The sequence below is a fragment of the Canis lupus genome, chromosome 19 (assembly GCF_048164855.1).
Source record: "Canis lupus baileyi chromosome 19, mCanLup2.hap1, whole genome shotgun sequence".
Classification (NCBI taxonomy): Eukaryota; Metazoa; Chordata; class Mammalia; order Carnivora; family Canidae; genus Canis; species Canis lupus.
Genome location: NC_132856.1, coordinates 37,268,358 through 37,282,406, shown reverse-complemented (window position 1 = coordinate 37,282,406; position 14,049 = coordinate 37,268,358). Strand labels below are relative to the sequence as shown.

Below are 14,049 nucleotides of genomic sequence, written 5' to 3'. Positions count from 1 at the left end.
TTTGTGATTGATTGTGATCCTGCCTTCTGATGTGAGCTCTGGGCTTATTTTGTCTTCTAAAAATCTGGTGTGGGTTTATGTAATCCGAAGGAGCCAGGAAGGGGTGGAGGGGGAGGAGTGGAGGAAGGGAAGAGAAAGCACCAGGTACATGCTGGATGCGTGTGCTCTTTTGTTCCGTCACCTGCTTTCTCTGGAAACTTTATAGATTAGCTTTTATAATCCACTTTGAAATGTTTGCCGTTTTTAAAGCAGAAGCAATCTTCACAGCTTTCAGGCAGAAGGTCATTTTATACAAAATATTCATTCGTGTGCAACAAAGCTTATTTCTTCTACAGGAACAACGAAATAATGAAGGCTCCTTAAAAGTTGTTTTTCTCTAAAGAAACGATCATCTTGATAGTCGGTGATTTATATGTGTCATTTCTATTGGAATTGAAAAGTAAAAACATTTGTATCAATAAGGATTACCAAATATTAGGAGGCTCTCAGGTATGACTTTGGATTCAGCCTCCTATGGTGGGATGGAAAGAGTTCTTGTTTACTTGTGTCCATCCTTCCAGGTTGTGTACTTTTGCCCTGAGATCTGGTTGTTTCTTAACACATTTTCTTGCCTCCAGAACTTTGTTTGCAATGTTCCCATGGGCTGGAACCCTGATTCAGCACCTTTCTTTGTTCTGGAAGAGCCTCCTGTTCTCCTTTAGAGCACAGCTCTGATGTTACTTCCTCCGGGAAGCTTCCTAGCCCTCTGGCAGCATTCTTTGTCACTTGTCCCTTTGTACTGAAATCCTATTTTCCTTGTGTGTGGCCCTCACCCTTCTTTAAAGTGCCTTGTGTTGTTTCATGGCTCACTGGTGCTACCAGCCCAGCACTTTAGGAAATAGTGATCTGACTAGTCCAGCTACAAAAATAGCAAAGGTGAATCTGCGCTGTTACAGAGTAGTAAAAGTTCCATCTTGAGAACAAAAGGGAAGGGATTTCCAGGCCAGAAGGAATGAAAATGTAAATTTGAACATTTACTCTTTTTTTTCACTCACCCCCTCCCCAACTTAATGGTTCTTAAACTGTTGGTTTCTGACCCTTCATTCAAGAAAGGAGTGTTTGAAATTAGCTCTGGGAACAAATCAGTCTCATTTTGTCCAGATTCCCAGAGATATCTTTTCATGTGCTGACAGCATTTTAATGAGGATAGAGATTTTTCATTTTATTCCTGGGATCAATTGAGTTTGAAATCTGTGATGCAGAAAGGACCAGGGTCTTCTCTGTCCTCACAGATGTAGATGGTCAACCTGTTGAGTTTAAGCCCTGCCACATGATATGGTGCTAGGAACACACTGATGGGCAAAAGGAGTAACTCTTCATTAAACTGTGGCCCTTAAAGCAAAAGCGGCTGAATCTAGTATAAGGAAAAGATGAACCATGCCACACTTGGTATGATTGTCCCTGGAATTATCATGTCTTCTTGATAGTTCTGTTTGTTCTTCTAACACTAAGTTTAGAGCTTGTTGGATTTGAAGGAAGACTCACATGGTCTCTAACTCTGGTAGTCTCCACAATTCAATCCTTAGGTCCAAGCGAACCCTTGGCACAGCCCAAAGCCATATTAATGGTTATAGATTTTCCTTAGAATCCCCTCAGTTGACTTTAACTCTTTTTTTTTTTTTTTGAGAAAGAATTATGTGTTCATTCCAGAAAAAAAAAAAAAAAAGCAATAAAAACACTGGTCTGATTATTAAATGTGTTGTTGCAAAATGTTAAATGAAAGCCACAAAATGTATTAAGTGCTTTGAAATCTTTGTTAAATTCCAATATCCCATTATAACAGCATTTACAAGCCAAAGCTTTTTAGTTTTAACATGAGAAATAAAAATAACGTTTTTCTTTGCTACTCCATATGGTTTCTATATTTCTGCTTTGCTTTAAGGATTTTCATCTATAATTGCTCCCTCCCCCGCCTTCCCCTTTTCTTATTAAAAAACGTTTTTTCATTTGTACATAATTTGTTCATTCTGATAGAATCAGCGGGAGTCTAGTAGTAGGTTACTTTGTTGTATATCACATTTTCTGTTCCCCCAACCCCCCACTGTACTGTTCTATCTTTTCTCTCGTTAAGCCAAGATGACCAGCAATAAAAAAATAATAATAATAATAAAATAAAATAAAATAAAATAAAATACAAGTAGAACAAATGAAATCATTTTCTTTTTCTGATCCAGTTTTTACTGTGACTTGGTGTCCTGTTTTCCCCCTCCTGAACCATGACGGAAATAGCTTGACCTCTGTGATGTCTTGAGCTATATAGTCTTGATGTAAGTGTTTTGGGGGAGGAGACGGGAGACTTCATTCTGTAGCATCGTACTGATTATATGTGGGGTCGTTGTAACAAGAAATAAGATGTGATTTTAAATGAAATGCTTTAATATCCCACTATTCCCCTTGGCAGTTTTGCCTTCACCATGGCTATAAATAGTCCATGTCCATGGTTCATGGCTTCTAGCATTTCTTATTTATAAAGATAGCTTTTGTTTGTATTTATTTCACTAAAAGGGAAGAGTTATTTAGAAATATAAAAAGTCGCCGAAACATACATCAACTCATGAATTACAACTTTTTGGCTTGTAGATGCTTTGTTCCAAGGCCAGCATGTATATTCCAGTATATTGTTATCATTTTTGTTGAGTGAGGAATTGCTTTGGCATTAAAGTGGGGAGGATCCGTGGACAACACTGCTGTTTCCCTTGCCTCAGAGCTCAGTTTTGAATACTAGTCTTCAAAGCAATTTTTATTTCCAGTGTTCAGTTTTAATTAAAAACCACATTCACAATTCTATAATCCCATCTGCGGATCCAAAAGGGGAATTCATACAAGAGAAAATTAACTTATTATTATTAAAAGCACACTGCCTTTCCAATAGGTATAATAGAGTAATGGTTTCCCTCGGGCTCAGTGGTTCCTTATATAATAACTAAAATATTAGCAAATTTTAATTGATTTTCCTTACCTGCAAGTGGTAATCAAACTTATTTTTAAAACATACTTAATTCGATTTAGATGATAAAGGTATTTGCTCAGGAAAGAGACATGAGAGGCTGCTCTTTTCTGCAGGCAAACGTCAGAGGTGGAAGTTGAATGGCCTTGACTTTTTAAAATGGTGATTCAGTTTCTGTTAATTTCATTAACAGTAGAAACTTCTGTCCTCAGGACTCTGTTTTAGGTAAATTTATGGCACATGATATTCTTCTTAAATAACATTTCTTTTAACTGATGTATCTTTATAAGAATATTTCAGAAGAAAGATCAACTATCCTTTGTTCTTTCCAAAAGGTGTACAGTTCTTGATGTGCCGTTTGTCATTAGCATTGTACACAACAGATATGCTTGTTCTTGGGGACTTCCCCCTGAATTTTGCCATAAAACATAGGCCTCTCTTCCAGTAGCATCACAGGGCAGATTGGGATAACCTCATGGTTCACTTCATGGAGCGTGTATCCTTTCAAAGAGCCCTGTTCCAACATACTTTCTTGCTTTACATAAGATACTTATTATGTGTCACTGCCAGGGGATCATCTTCTTTTGAATCTTATTTCTTAAGGCTTTGTAGTGAGCTTGATGGGAAAATATCTTCATGGAAACCAAAATTATATGAATTAAATTAAGTTTAAAAAAAAAAAAAGCATGTGGCAAATTTAACTTGAGAATGAACATAAACACTGGCTAGAAGCGCGCTCACGGCTCCACACAGAGAACGGTGCTCAGGCTGATCTTAGTACTTAGTGGGATAGTATTGAATTATTTCCAATATATTGCCTTCTTATGACCCACTGGTACAAGATCTGTGTCCTCTCAATGCTCAGGTCCTGGGTCAGGCCTCTTCAAAAAATGAAGACATGGTGGGCAGCAAAGCGAAGGTTAGTGAGGAAGAGTACAAAGCTCGCAGAGACCGAGGGTGACCTGATTGGGTTGCCCTCAGAGTTTCTAAGTTTAGGGGGTTTTATGAGCTCTTTTGCAGAATTTCTCAAGCAATCAGGGTGTGCTGAATCATGGCAATTGGGGCTTTGGTCACCTGTTAGATGTCCACCTGCTGATGGTCTATAAAAGACATCTGGGGGCTTATGTCTTAACTGTTCCTTGCGGTGATGTTGACATATGCTTTTGTGGTTAATTGTCTTATTTTAGGATGTTTTTCAAAGGCTGCAAAGCAGAATGTCAGTGGGGTCCTTTCTAAGCTGCAAAACAGGAGGTCACTGCTGTTTTATTTTAGTTGTCCTGACTCCATATTTTCTCATTGGGGACCCTGGCCCTGACTACCTAACTGTCCAACTAACTCCTTTAAAAAAAAAAAAAAAAGATTTTATTTATTTATTCATAGAGAGGGAGAGAGGCAGAGACACAGGCAGAGAGAGAAGCAGGCTCCATTCAGGGAGCCCCATACAGGACTTGATCGCGGGTCTCCAGGATCACACCCTAGGCTGCAGGCGGCGCTAAACCACTGTGCCACCGGGCTGCCCCCAACTAACTCCTAATACCATGACTTGTATTGCAGTGGTTGAAATACATTACATGTTAGGTTATATATGAATGTTATATGGTATTTATGATATGGATATACATATATACACACAAAGGAAAATGAAATGTATTTTTCTAGATACATGTAATATATTTTGTGCTGTATTATTTTGTGATATTTCAACTACCTGTTATTTCCATCTTGTTCTCTTATTTGTTGCTGTTATACTGCTTTATTGTTTTCTTCATTTCCAGTTGTTCACTTCTTTCAATATTATCTGTCCTGGTCATCATGAAATTTTATTTTGTTCTTTTGATCATTTGTACATGTCATCCACATTTCTTCTCTGGGTTCTCAGAGTACTTAGACACCATGAAACAGCAACTTTTTTGTGTTTAGGTAAATACATAATCAAAATGCATGACTGTTTTGATAATGTAAGTGTCCAGACATGCAAATTATTTATATCCGTTCTATAAATCTCAGTATGTAACTGATTTCATGATACATGCATAGATATTCTAAATCTGTTACGAAAATTAAAAGAACAAGCTCTCACAAACACATAGATTCCTTGTACCACTGTCACTCATTTGTCAGGGTCCACCTGGATGCATTTGCAGATTGGGTCATGTGATCCCAGGAGGCTGACAAGCTTCATTATCTAGGATGATTCTAGGAAGACTGTGACCTAGCAAAAGCTTGGGGCCAATGGATCCAATCTACATATAGTGTCTCTCCTTATTTTTCTTTTTCCCTGTTTCTCATCCTCTCCATTTTATGCTGCTCTTCTAGAAAGCATTTAATGTCTTATAGTGAAAATACACGGATTTTAGAAAGACAAATGAAAGTTGAAAAACCTTGAAGGGCTGGTTGGTATCATTAATCAAGGCAGCAGGGATGAGTTCAGCTCTAGGAGGAGTGCTGTTTTTTGCCACTGGTTCTCAAATTTTAGGGGCTTCCAAATTCCCTAGAGGGCTTGTTAAAGCAGATTGCCGGCCCCACCCCTAGAGCTTCTGATTCTCTAAGTTGGGATGGGGCGTGAGAACATGCATTTTTAACATGTTTGCAGGTGAAACTGACGCTGCTTGCCCTTGCTTCTGCCCTTGGAGAAGCACTACACTAGCGTCACTGTTTCAGGGGTTTCAGATGAAGAAACCGAGGTCTGAGAGGAGAAGGGCTCAGCTGAAAAAATGAAGTGGATTGCATCTAGCCTAGAATTAGAACTGAGCCTTCTGGCTCTGGCCCTGTAATATTCTCCTGGGGTCGGTTCTTTGACCAGAGAAGGGGAAATCCCTTCCTGACCATCCGGAAGAAGTATGGGAAGGCAGATTTGCCACCCCTCCTGGATTCCTGTCTGTGGGCAACAATGTCTCTGGCTGGCCTACCTCGTTCTTTGTATGTTCTGTGGGAAGAGATGCCTTAGTGGTCTTTATTGGTACCTCATGTTATCCCATATATTTCAAACTCCTCATTTCCATATCCAATTTAATAATTATTCATGGAACATTTGTTTGTTGATTTGTAATCATTTAGAGATTAATACCCATGTCACCAAGTTTCAAACATGGCCTATTAAACTCAGGTCTGTATTATATCAATTAAAAACAGGTTAAAGACAGTCTAGGCTACAAGAGTAACCAGGAGAAAAATAGAAATGGCTGAATTTGTACCTAGATCTGAAGATTTTGCTTTTAGTCCGATGAAATTTCAGTGAACTATTATTTTACTAAATGAGTTTTCTGCAATAGTCTCTAGTCTATGTTGTCAATTTAATGTTGGCAAATTCCAATTAAAGTATAAATAATTTTGAAGGTTGACCAATTGCCTTTAAATGGAATTTCATGAAATTGCTTTTATAAGAATATGGATTGAATTTAGTTGGCTAAGAAGAATAACAAGAGTTGTGTATTTATGGGTACTGCCTATTGATTTAATTTCAGTTATTTTCTTATTGGGATGCAGACTGCCAAAATGGCATTGATGTACCATAAATTCAAATAATTGTCACCTCATAATTACATACTAGAACTGGATGCAAGAAGAGTTGCTTTGAATGACTGAGGGAATTAAAATAAGTAGTGTTTCTCAAGCCAAAGGGGAAGAAAGCCCACTTAGTGTTGGACTCAATTTAATAAATCTTGACCAAGAGCCTTCTGTATCTAAGGAACACACTAGTCTAGGTAGGTTTTGGCATCCATGTTGGGCCTTCAGGGCCAGTGTTTGAATTGTTACAAATTGCAATGAAAATGAATGCAAAACTTGTGTGCATTTATGCACACGTAACAATAAATATGTGCTGAAAAAACTGTGATTGAATGATGAAGACAAAAAGCAGATTTTACGCTGATGTTGCTCTTTTCAATTTCATGGGAGCAAAGGCTCCAGGTCATAATGCACATGTCATGATATAATCTGTCATGGGCAATGGGGAAACATCAGTCTTTTCACATTGTTGGGATAAGGTCTGGGCCACATTTCTGATCCTTCATTTTGCCTTCTGTCTTTTCAGCGTCTTGTGGAGGCTGCAGAAGAGGCACATCTGAAACATGAATTTGATGCAGACTTGCAGGTAACTGATTATAGTTTGAGTTAAGCTTTTTTGTGTGTTGGCTGCCAAACAAGAAATGGTAAGAGAAACAGAAACACCTGCTTTCAGTGGATGGGAGAAAAAGGCTTTCAGGAGGATGGTACAGAGTTGAAATAAATGTGCTTATTTCTCGATGGGGCAGGGTGGTGATCCTCAACCAGTATCCACCAGGATAGTTATAGTGAGTGATAACACATACTCATGCATATGCACAAAACCAGATTTTGATGAACTCCTCTCCAGTTCTGGAGGCTGTAATCAGTCAACTAACAACAATCACCAGAACTCCTAATGGTATATTAAGATAGACAGCAGAATATTTGTTAATCCCACTTCCGTGGCTACATTTTAGGTGATTGGAAGCAAAATTGCGATGATGTAATCTTGGATTGACTATTAATTGTATCTAAAAATTAAATCATTTACTGACGTCAGATTTAAACATCTGCTTAATAAACTTCTTATAGTAGATCTTGTATCCAACTATGGCTATGCCTGTGTTTGGCTTAGAAGGATTTTGATGTTGCCATGTATATAGAAAGCAGTAAAAGGCAACAAGTGAATTGAATAATACCTGGAGGTTCCTTTGAGTCCCTCTTCCTCTTGATGGAAATATTATCTGTATTGCCATTTTGAGTTCTGTGATATTTTCTCATTGCTAGGTAAACAGGAGTGAATCTTAATCCTAAAGTTTGTGCTTTGCTAGAATGTATCTCTTCTAGTGGCATGTGGTCACAATTAGGAAGTAGTGTTTATTTTGCTGTGTTTTCATTTATTGGAAATGATAAAGGCAGACATGAATATTCAAGCAGAAAAAAAATGGTGATACCAAAATAGCCTTTGGTGTCTTCCTTCCATGGTGAACCTCTTCTCATCCCTCCCCATCTATATTTTTTGCTTTATGGGTGAAAGAATGCACACTCAAATGGAGTTGAGGCAAATCTAATAAAGGGAGTATTTTCAAAGGTGTGGTTAGAGAAACTAACAAGCAATGATGTTATCCGCAGGATAAGCCACATTCCTGGCCTGAGTAGCAAGAAGGAGGAGTGGTTTCCAGAACCCAAGGAGAATAGCTATGTGGAAAGAGTATTTGTTAGAGATATGTAGCCAATCATGGTGAGCTAGAAGGATGAGATTTGGGGGAATAATATTCCAATAACAGTGTCTAGCCTTCTGATGTCTTGCTGACCCACTGTTGGCTGAATCCAGCTACTGGTGTGGTTGATGTAGTTCAGTCTTCTGAAATTGAGCTAGGTGTAGAAGGATGAGGAATAGGTCTGGAGGGGAAAGAGAAACTCTCAAGCCTGCCATTTGGTGGTCATTTTCAGGCATAACACCAACATACGGAACAAATAGAACCAGGACTTCAGCCAAGCGAAAGAGGTTGTGGGGACGGGGGCAGTGGTGGAGAAGGGCCAAGGACTATTAACATCAGAAGAGGGCAGAGCTGCAAGGGAAGGGGCAGAGGAGTTAGAATATAGCAAGAAGTACCTTGCTTCCTATAGCCACACGTACATGGTGGCTGTAGGAAGGTCCAGAGGCTGTTTACTAGCCACATTTATTTTCAATGTGCCTCCTTTTCAGAGGGTTTGGAATTCTTAGAGTGGGCCACAGGGGTTGAATGGAAGCATCAGGAAGCAACTTTGTAACTATGAGGATTGTAGGGACCATTTAAATGTGTTGTCAGTAGAAACTATCTCCTTCTCCTGAGGAATATTCTGGTTATAAATTACTGAAGCTCAACTCAAGTGAGATTATAACATTGAATAAAATAAGAATCCCCAAGTCCACTCTAATAAGGTACAAATAGGTGATAGATACATATATGCAGAAAAGAGAAGGGAAAGCTTGGGGCATCGGGCTGCTCAGTTGGTTAAGTGTCCGACTTTTGATCTCAGCTCAAGTCTTGATCTCAGGATTGTAAGGTCAAGGCCTGCATTGGGCTCCACGCTGGGCATGGAGCCTACTTTAAAAAAATGACAGAAGGAAAAGCTCTTACAGTAGAATGCCAACTAATAAATATAGAAGAGATTGGGGGCGGGGATAGAAGATTATCGTAATAATTCCAGGCAAGAATCTTCAATGGATGCTAAAACTAGTAGGAAAGAGTTTGATGAAGAGCAGGACATTGAGAGTTTCAAAGTTTCTGCCCACAAATTACTTATTAATTACAAATGGGAGTATAGAAACTTTACCATGGAGAAACCTGGCAGATACCATATTAAACAGGTAATCAAAGTTAGTATCACCATAGAGGAGACAAAGTGACGTCACGTGCCTCCAGATGTGTGTTGAGCTTTAGGACAACATCCATATGTAGAATTCTTGCCCAGAATGTGTAACCTGAATATAACCAGGATAAAACATCAGACAAATCTGGATGAAGGAATGTTGTACAAAGTAACTGTCTGGACTCCTCTTCAAACATTCCAAGGTCAAGAAAGACAAAGAAACATTGAGGACCTGTTCCAGACTAAAGGACACAGAGATACGTGAGGAAGAAAAATGCAATGCTTGATTCTAAACTGGATCCAGAACCAAAAGCAAGGATTTGAAAATGGACTCTGCAATAGATAATAATGATGCATAAATATTAAATTTCCTGGTTTCCTTGTATGGTGCTTGTGAAGGAGAATATCCTTGTTCTTGGGTTTTTCTGGACCAAACATTTGCATTCATTGGTTCAACAGGAAGAAGTGAGTTTATAGGAGAGTGAAGAATTATTGGAAGTCAGAACTATTTTGGAAAATCTGGTGGTGTTTATGGCTCATTCAGTCAATTTTATTCTGAGATCAGTGGTCTACAACACATGAGTGGGTAAGGGAGGGGATGATTTAATGACTTGAAGGGATTATTTATCCTTTAGTAAAGGACAGATGTTCTGTGGTTTAACTCAACTAACCTAGAGCCACTCTTTTTTTGTCCCTGGGAAGCTAGTGTTACCTTCAAGAGTGCTCTGACTTCCTATTATTGAAGCTTTACAGTGGAATTCTTATGTAGCACAGATGATTCCCTTGTCAAATGTGGTGCTGTAGGCATAAATGCAGCTTTAACATCTCTAACCCTCCCTCCCTTCCTCTCTCTCTCTGTGTGTGTCTGGACTGAGAAAATGAGTCTTTGGATTGTTACAGTTTTTGTTCTCTTGGGAACAAAGAAGGGGAGCCCAGGTTTTCCTCCTCCAGTGATCTGTTTTCTCTAAGTACAAGGGAAATATCAGGGAATACTGTTGTGGTCTGAACTAGAGTAGAGGTTGAAATAATCTGTCAGTATTACGGAATGTCATTTACTGCCTGGACCTCAGACCTTGGTGAAATCTTCTCTGGGTCTGAGTAAACCATGTGTGCTTTTGTGAGAACCTATAAAAGAGAAGCCTTGGAGAAAATGGACGTGCATGGAAGAATGCACGTCTTCTTAGATGAAGGTTTTGAAGCTGTGAAGCCTCGATGCCATTAAGTGCAAGTCTTAACAGCTTGGATGCCAGCCCCATTGCTATCACTGGGGTAAGCAGGTCTGCGCACGGGCTCTGGGTTTATTGCTACAACAGTCCATTAGAGCTGATCAATTGTTAATCTGGGTTCCACTGACCTCTTGGCAACCCTTGCCAGTGGATTGTTTTTATCAAAAAAATTTCAGACTATTGTCTGCTCACCGTGAAATAATGCTGAGGATGCCCCTGTGCTATTAGTTCAGAGGGAGCTGGGAGTCTTTTCCTACAGAAAAAAAAGTACTTTTGTAAAAATCTCCTAAACTTTGTAGCTTTGAGTCTTAGCCCCCCTGTTCCCAAAATCGAAAAGAAATGGTGGGTCTGGCTCTTCTTTCCATTTAGGTTGGAGCCTTTGCTTCATTGTACCATTCATGTGCTTTGAAAGTGAAGAATTTACTTTCCACTGGTATAATTATTACTTGTTATCAGAAGAAAGTCATGCCTCCTTTATTATCAGGGTTTTGTTTTCCAATTAAATTTTGTCTTTATCTCTCCAGAGGTTGACAGTCTTTCCAGAGGTTGACATTTTTCTCATGGGCTTATGGCCTTGACATCAGCAGTCACCTTTGGAAGGTTCTCTAACATGGTATTAGCTTATTCTTAACAAGAGCTATATTGGGGCAACAGGCAAACTGCAGCTTTTGGAAGGGTAGTGTGGGCAAACAACCTATAATACAGCGCCCTCCATGGAAACCAGAACTGCCTGGTCGTCTTTATTGGCTGAAAGACTTTATTGTTCAGCCCTCTCCCTCGCTTGTCCCTCTCTATGGATGGCCTGTGGGTTCTAGATGGGTCTTCTCTTGGTTTTGTTTTTTACTCTCTGATATCTCTCCATTTGGGCAATTTACAGTTATAATTGATATGAACAGAGGCCTTGTTAAAATGACATCTTTGTTTTTTTATTTTGTGCTTTGAATTAACGTAGGTTTTTTTTTATGTAAAGCTCATATGAAATTGATCATTGTAATGAAAACAGTTGAGAAAAAACCCTGTGTCTTAATTATAACAGGGTTATTTTAGTGTTTTGCCCTCATTATTCTGATGTCAAACCCAACTCAAGGTGAGGATGGAGTGATGGGAGCGGACCCTAGCCCCGATTACCCTATCCATTGATGAATTTCCAGAAAACCAGGTCTACAGATGTAATATAATTTGGAGAGAATGCTTTCCCCTTCTTACTTACTCTTTCTTTTTGGGTTTTTCCATTGGCAGCAGAGAAGATGAAAAAAAAGTCCTTTTGACAGTTTACTAAAAACCTGCTTATCTTTGAACCACAAACATATTTTCTTTGAAAGCTGTCTCCAATAAGTGCCAATTGCACAGAGCTGGTGCACAGCAGAAAAAAAATGTGGTTTTGAATTGTGTATCTTGCAGAAGCGTTTTCCATTGCAAAGTTTTCTATAATAAATTTTCTTTGTTATTTTGTAAGTAATAGGAAAATAAAAAGCCTGGTGACATGCAGAAGGATAACAAAAGTATGAGTGGGAAGGAGCTGGGGAATGCAGTGTCTTGAACATCCCCTCCTGGTCATCTTCAAGCCACAGACATCTACCTTGCAAATGCAATGGCCTAATTGCAATGCTGGGATGAGCGGTTCAGAGTGGGAAGGATGCAGAGACCATGATGGGAAATCTCCAAGTGGGACAGCTGGTGGTACGCCATACTCCCAGGAGAAGCTTCCCACTGCTGCCTCCTGGACATACCTGTGACCCTGGGAAGTCCCTGCTGAGGGAGACCAGGTGAAGGGAAGGAGTGGCTCAGGACCTCTGGGGTCCTCCACTGTAGGACACCTATATCATCATTCACTGGGCTTTCCTGGAAAGGATTAGAAAGGGCAGTGGAGCAGCAAGCAGCAGAGCTCACCTTTTCCCTGGCAGCATTTCCCTGCTGGCCAGTGAGGCTTTGCCCTGGGGAAACCTGCACCTAGTGGATGTGAGCAAAAGATGGGTTTAGTAGAAGTTCTTTCTGAGCAGAGGAAATCACGATCCTCACGGGCTTTTTTATGTATTCCTTTCAAGCCACAATCCATTCTTGTCCTCTTTGCCTGAGTGAGGAGTTCTGTTCATTCAGAGGGAGGGAGCACAGAAGACCCAGACCCCAGAATTAGAAATGGTGCTTTTCGTGGAAGTAGTGAGTTGACTTTTTGTGCATAAACAAGAAACAAAGGGGTCACATCTATAGGAAAATAGATGAAAAGAGAAGGAAATTTTCATTCTTTCTATTAAAATAAACCCCCCTCCCTTTCTGATCTAACTTATGAGAAGATGCCTATTTCTTTTCTTTTTTTTTATCAGCTTGGCAGGGGGTCACAGTTAGTCTTCTGTATTTTAAGATACATTGGATATTTCTTAGTTAGAGGCCATATGTTATTTATGCACAAGACTGATGTGTAAATAACTTCCCCAGAGTCTTCAGGTGCAAACATTTAAAAATTAAAGTCATTTCTGCGTTGTCACATAAACACACACACACACACACACACACACACACACACTGTGAAGGCATGCTATGTTTTTTGTTCATTTGGCTAGAATGTTGTAACTTTTCATAAGGTCAACGCATGACTGAGCTTTGTGTTGATCAGTTGTCTTGTGTCCACATGTTATGCACAGGACCCTGACTATTGGTCACGTGAAAGTGGAAGAAGGGGTGGCAGGTGGAGCCTCAGCTTGACCCAACACAGAGAGCCCTGGCCTGGAGGTCTAGAAATGTAGACTCCGGTAGCTCTTGTCCCACTTGGACCATTTATGTGCTCAAAGATCAGCTGCTGTAGTCTCATTGCTTATCCATGAAATGACACCCTTGTCCTATCTAGATGATTTCTGAGATTTCATCCACCTCTTACGTGCTGTGATAATTCAACAAGTAGCTTTCTGTAACCTCCTCTGTGTCAGGCACTGTGCTGTGGATATGGCCACAACCACAAGCTAAGTTGATGCTGTTCTTGTTCTCACAAAGCACACCGTCCAACAGCAGTGATGTTTATTAAAGCCATGATGACATAAACAATTACTACATTTTACTCATGCTAAACGACATGAAAGAGAAGTACAGGGCACTATCACAATGCACAACTAGCAGACCTCACGTAGTCTGGGAGTTCAAGGGACTCTGGAGCAAAGCCCTCTATAGTGAGTCTTCATTGAATGGAAATTCTAGAGTTCACCTCCGCCACAGCTAGAAGAAATGTCCTCAGACACACAGAACCCATAATATCTTTATTTTCTATAAGTACAAAATTAAAATTATTTTATCTGCTTTCCATATAATAATTCTTATGAACTCTAATGATACTTTATTTTTGCCTCTTTTCTGATGCTTACCATTTTCAATCCTGTTCATTTCATTTACATTTTGCCTCTTTTCTGATGCTTACCATTTTCAATCCTGTTCATTTCATTTACATATCTCTATTTATTCTTTAATTCAACATTTATCCAGGGCTCAGTATATTTAGACCCTGTCCTA

The 14,049-nt window shown here is 39.5% G+C and overlaps 1 protein-coding gene across 10 annotated transcripts in view; it reads left to right on the top strand.

Moving 5' to 3' along the window:
* The window catches only part of CACNA2D3 (calcium voltage-gated channel auxiliary subunit alpha2delta 3), a 945,543-nt gene that overhangs the window by 354,598 nt on the left and 576,896 nt on the right, over positions 1–14,049 (top strand). For all 10 annotated transcript variants that reach the window (XR_012011921.1, XM_072785849.1, XM_072785848.1 and 7 more), the window contains one exon: positions 7,020–7,079. Coding sequence is in view for 9 of the 10 variants with exons in the window: in XM_072785849.1 (XP_072641950.1) it covers positions 7,020–7,079 (60 nt within the window). In the remaining variant the exon portion in view is untranslated. The remainder of the gene's footprint in view (positions 1–7,019; positions 7,080–14,049) is intronic.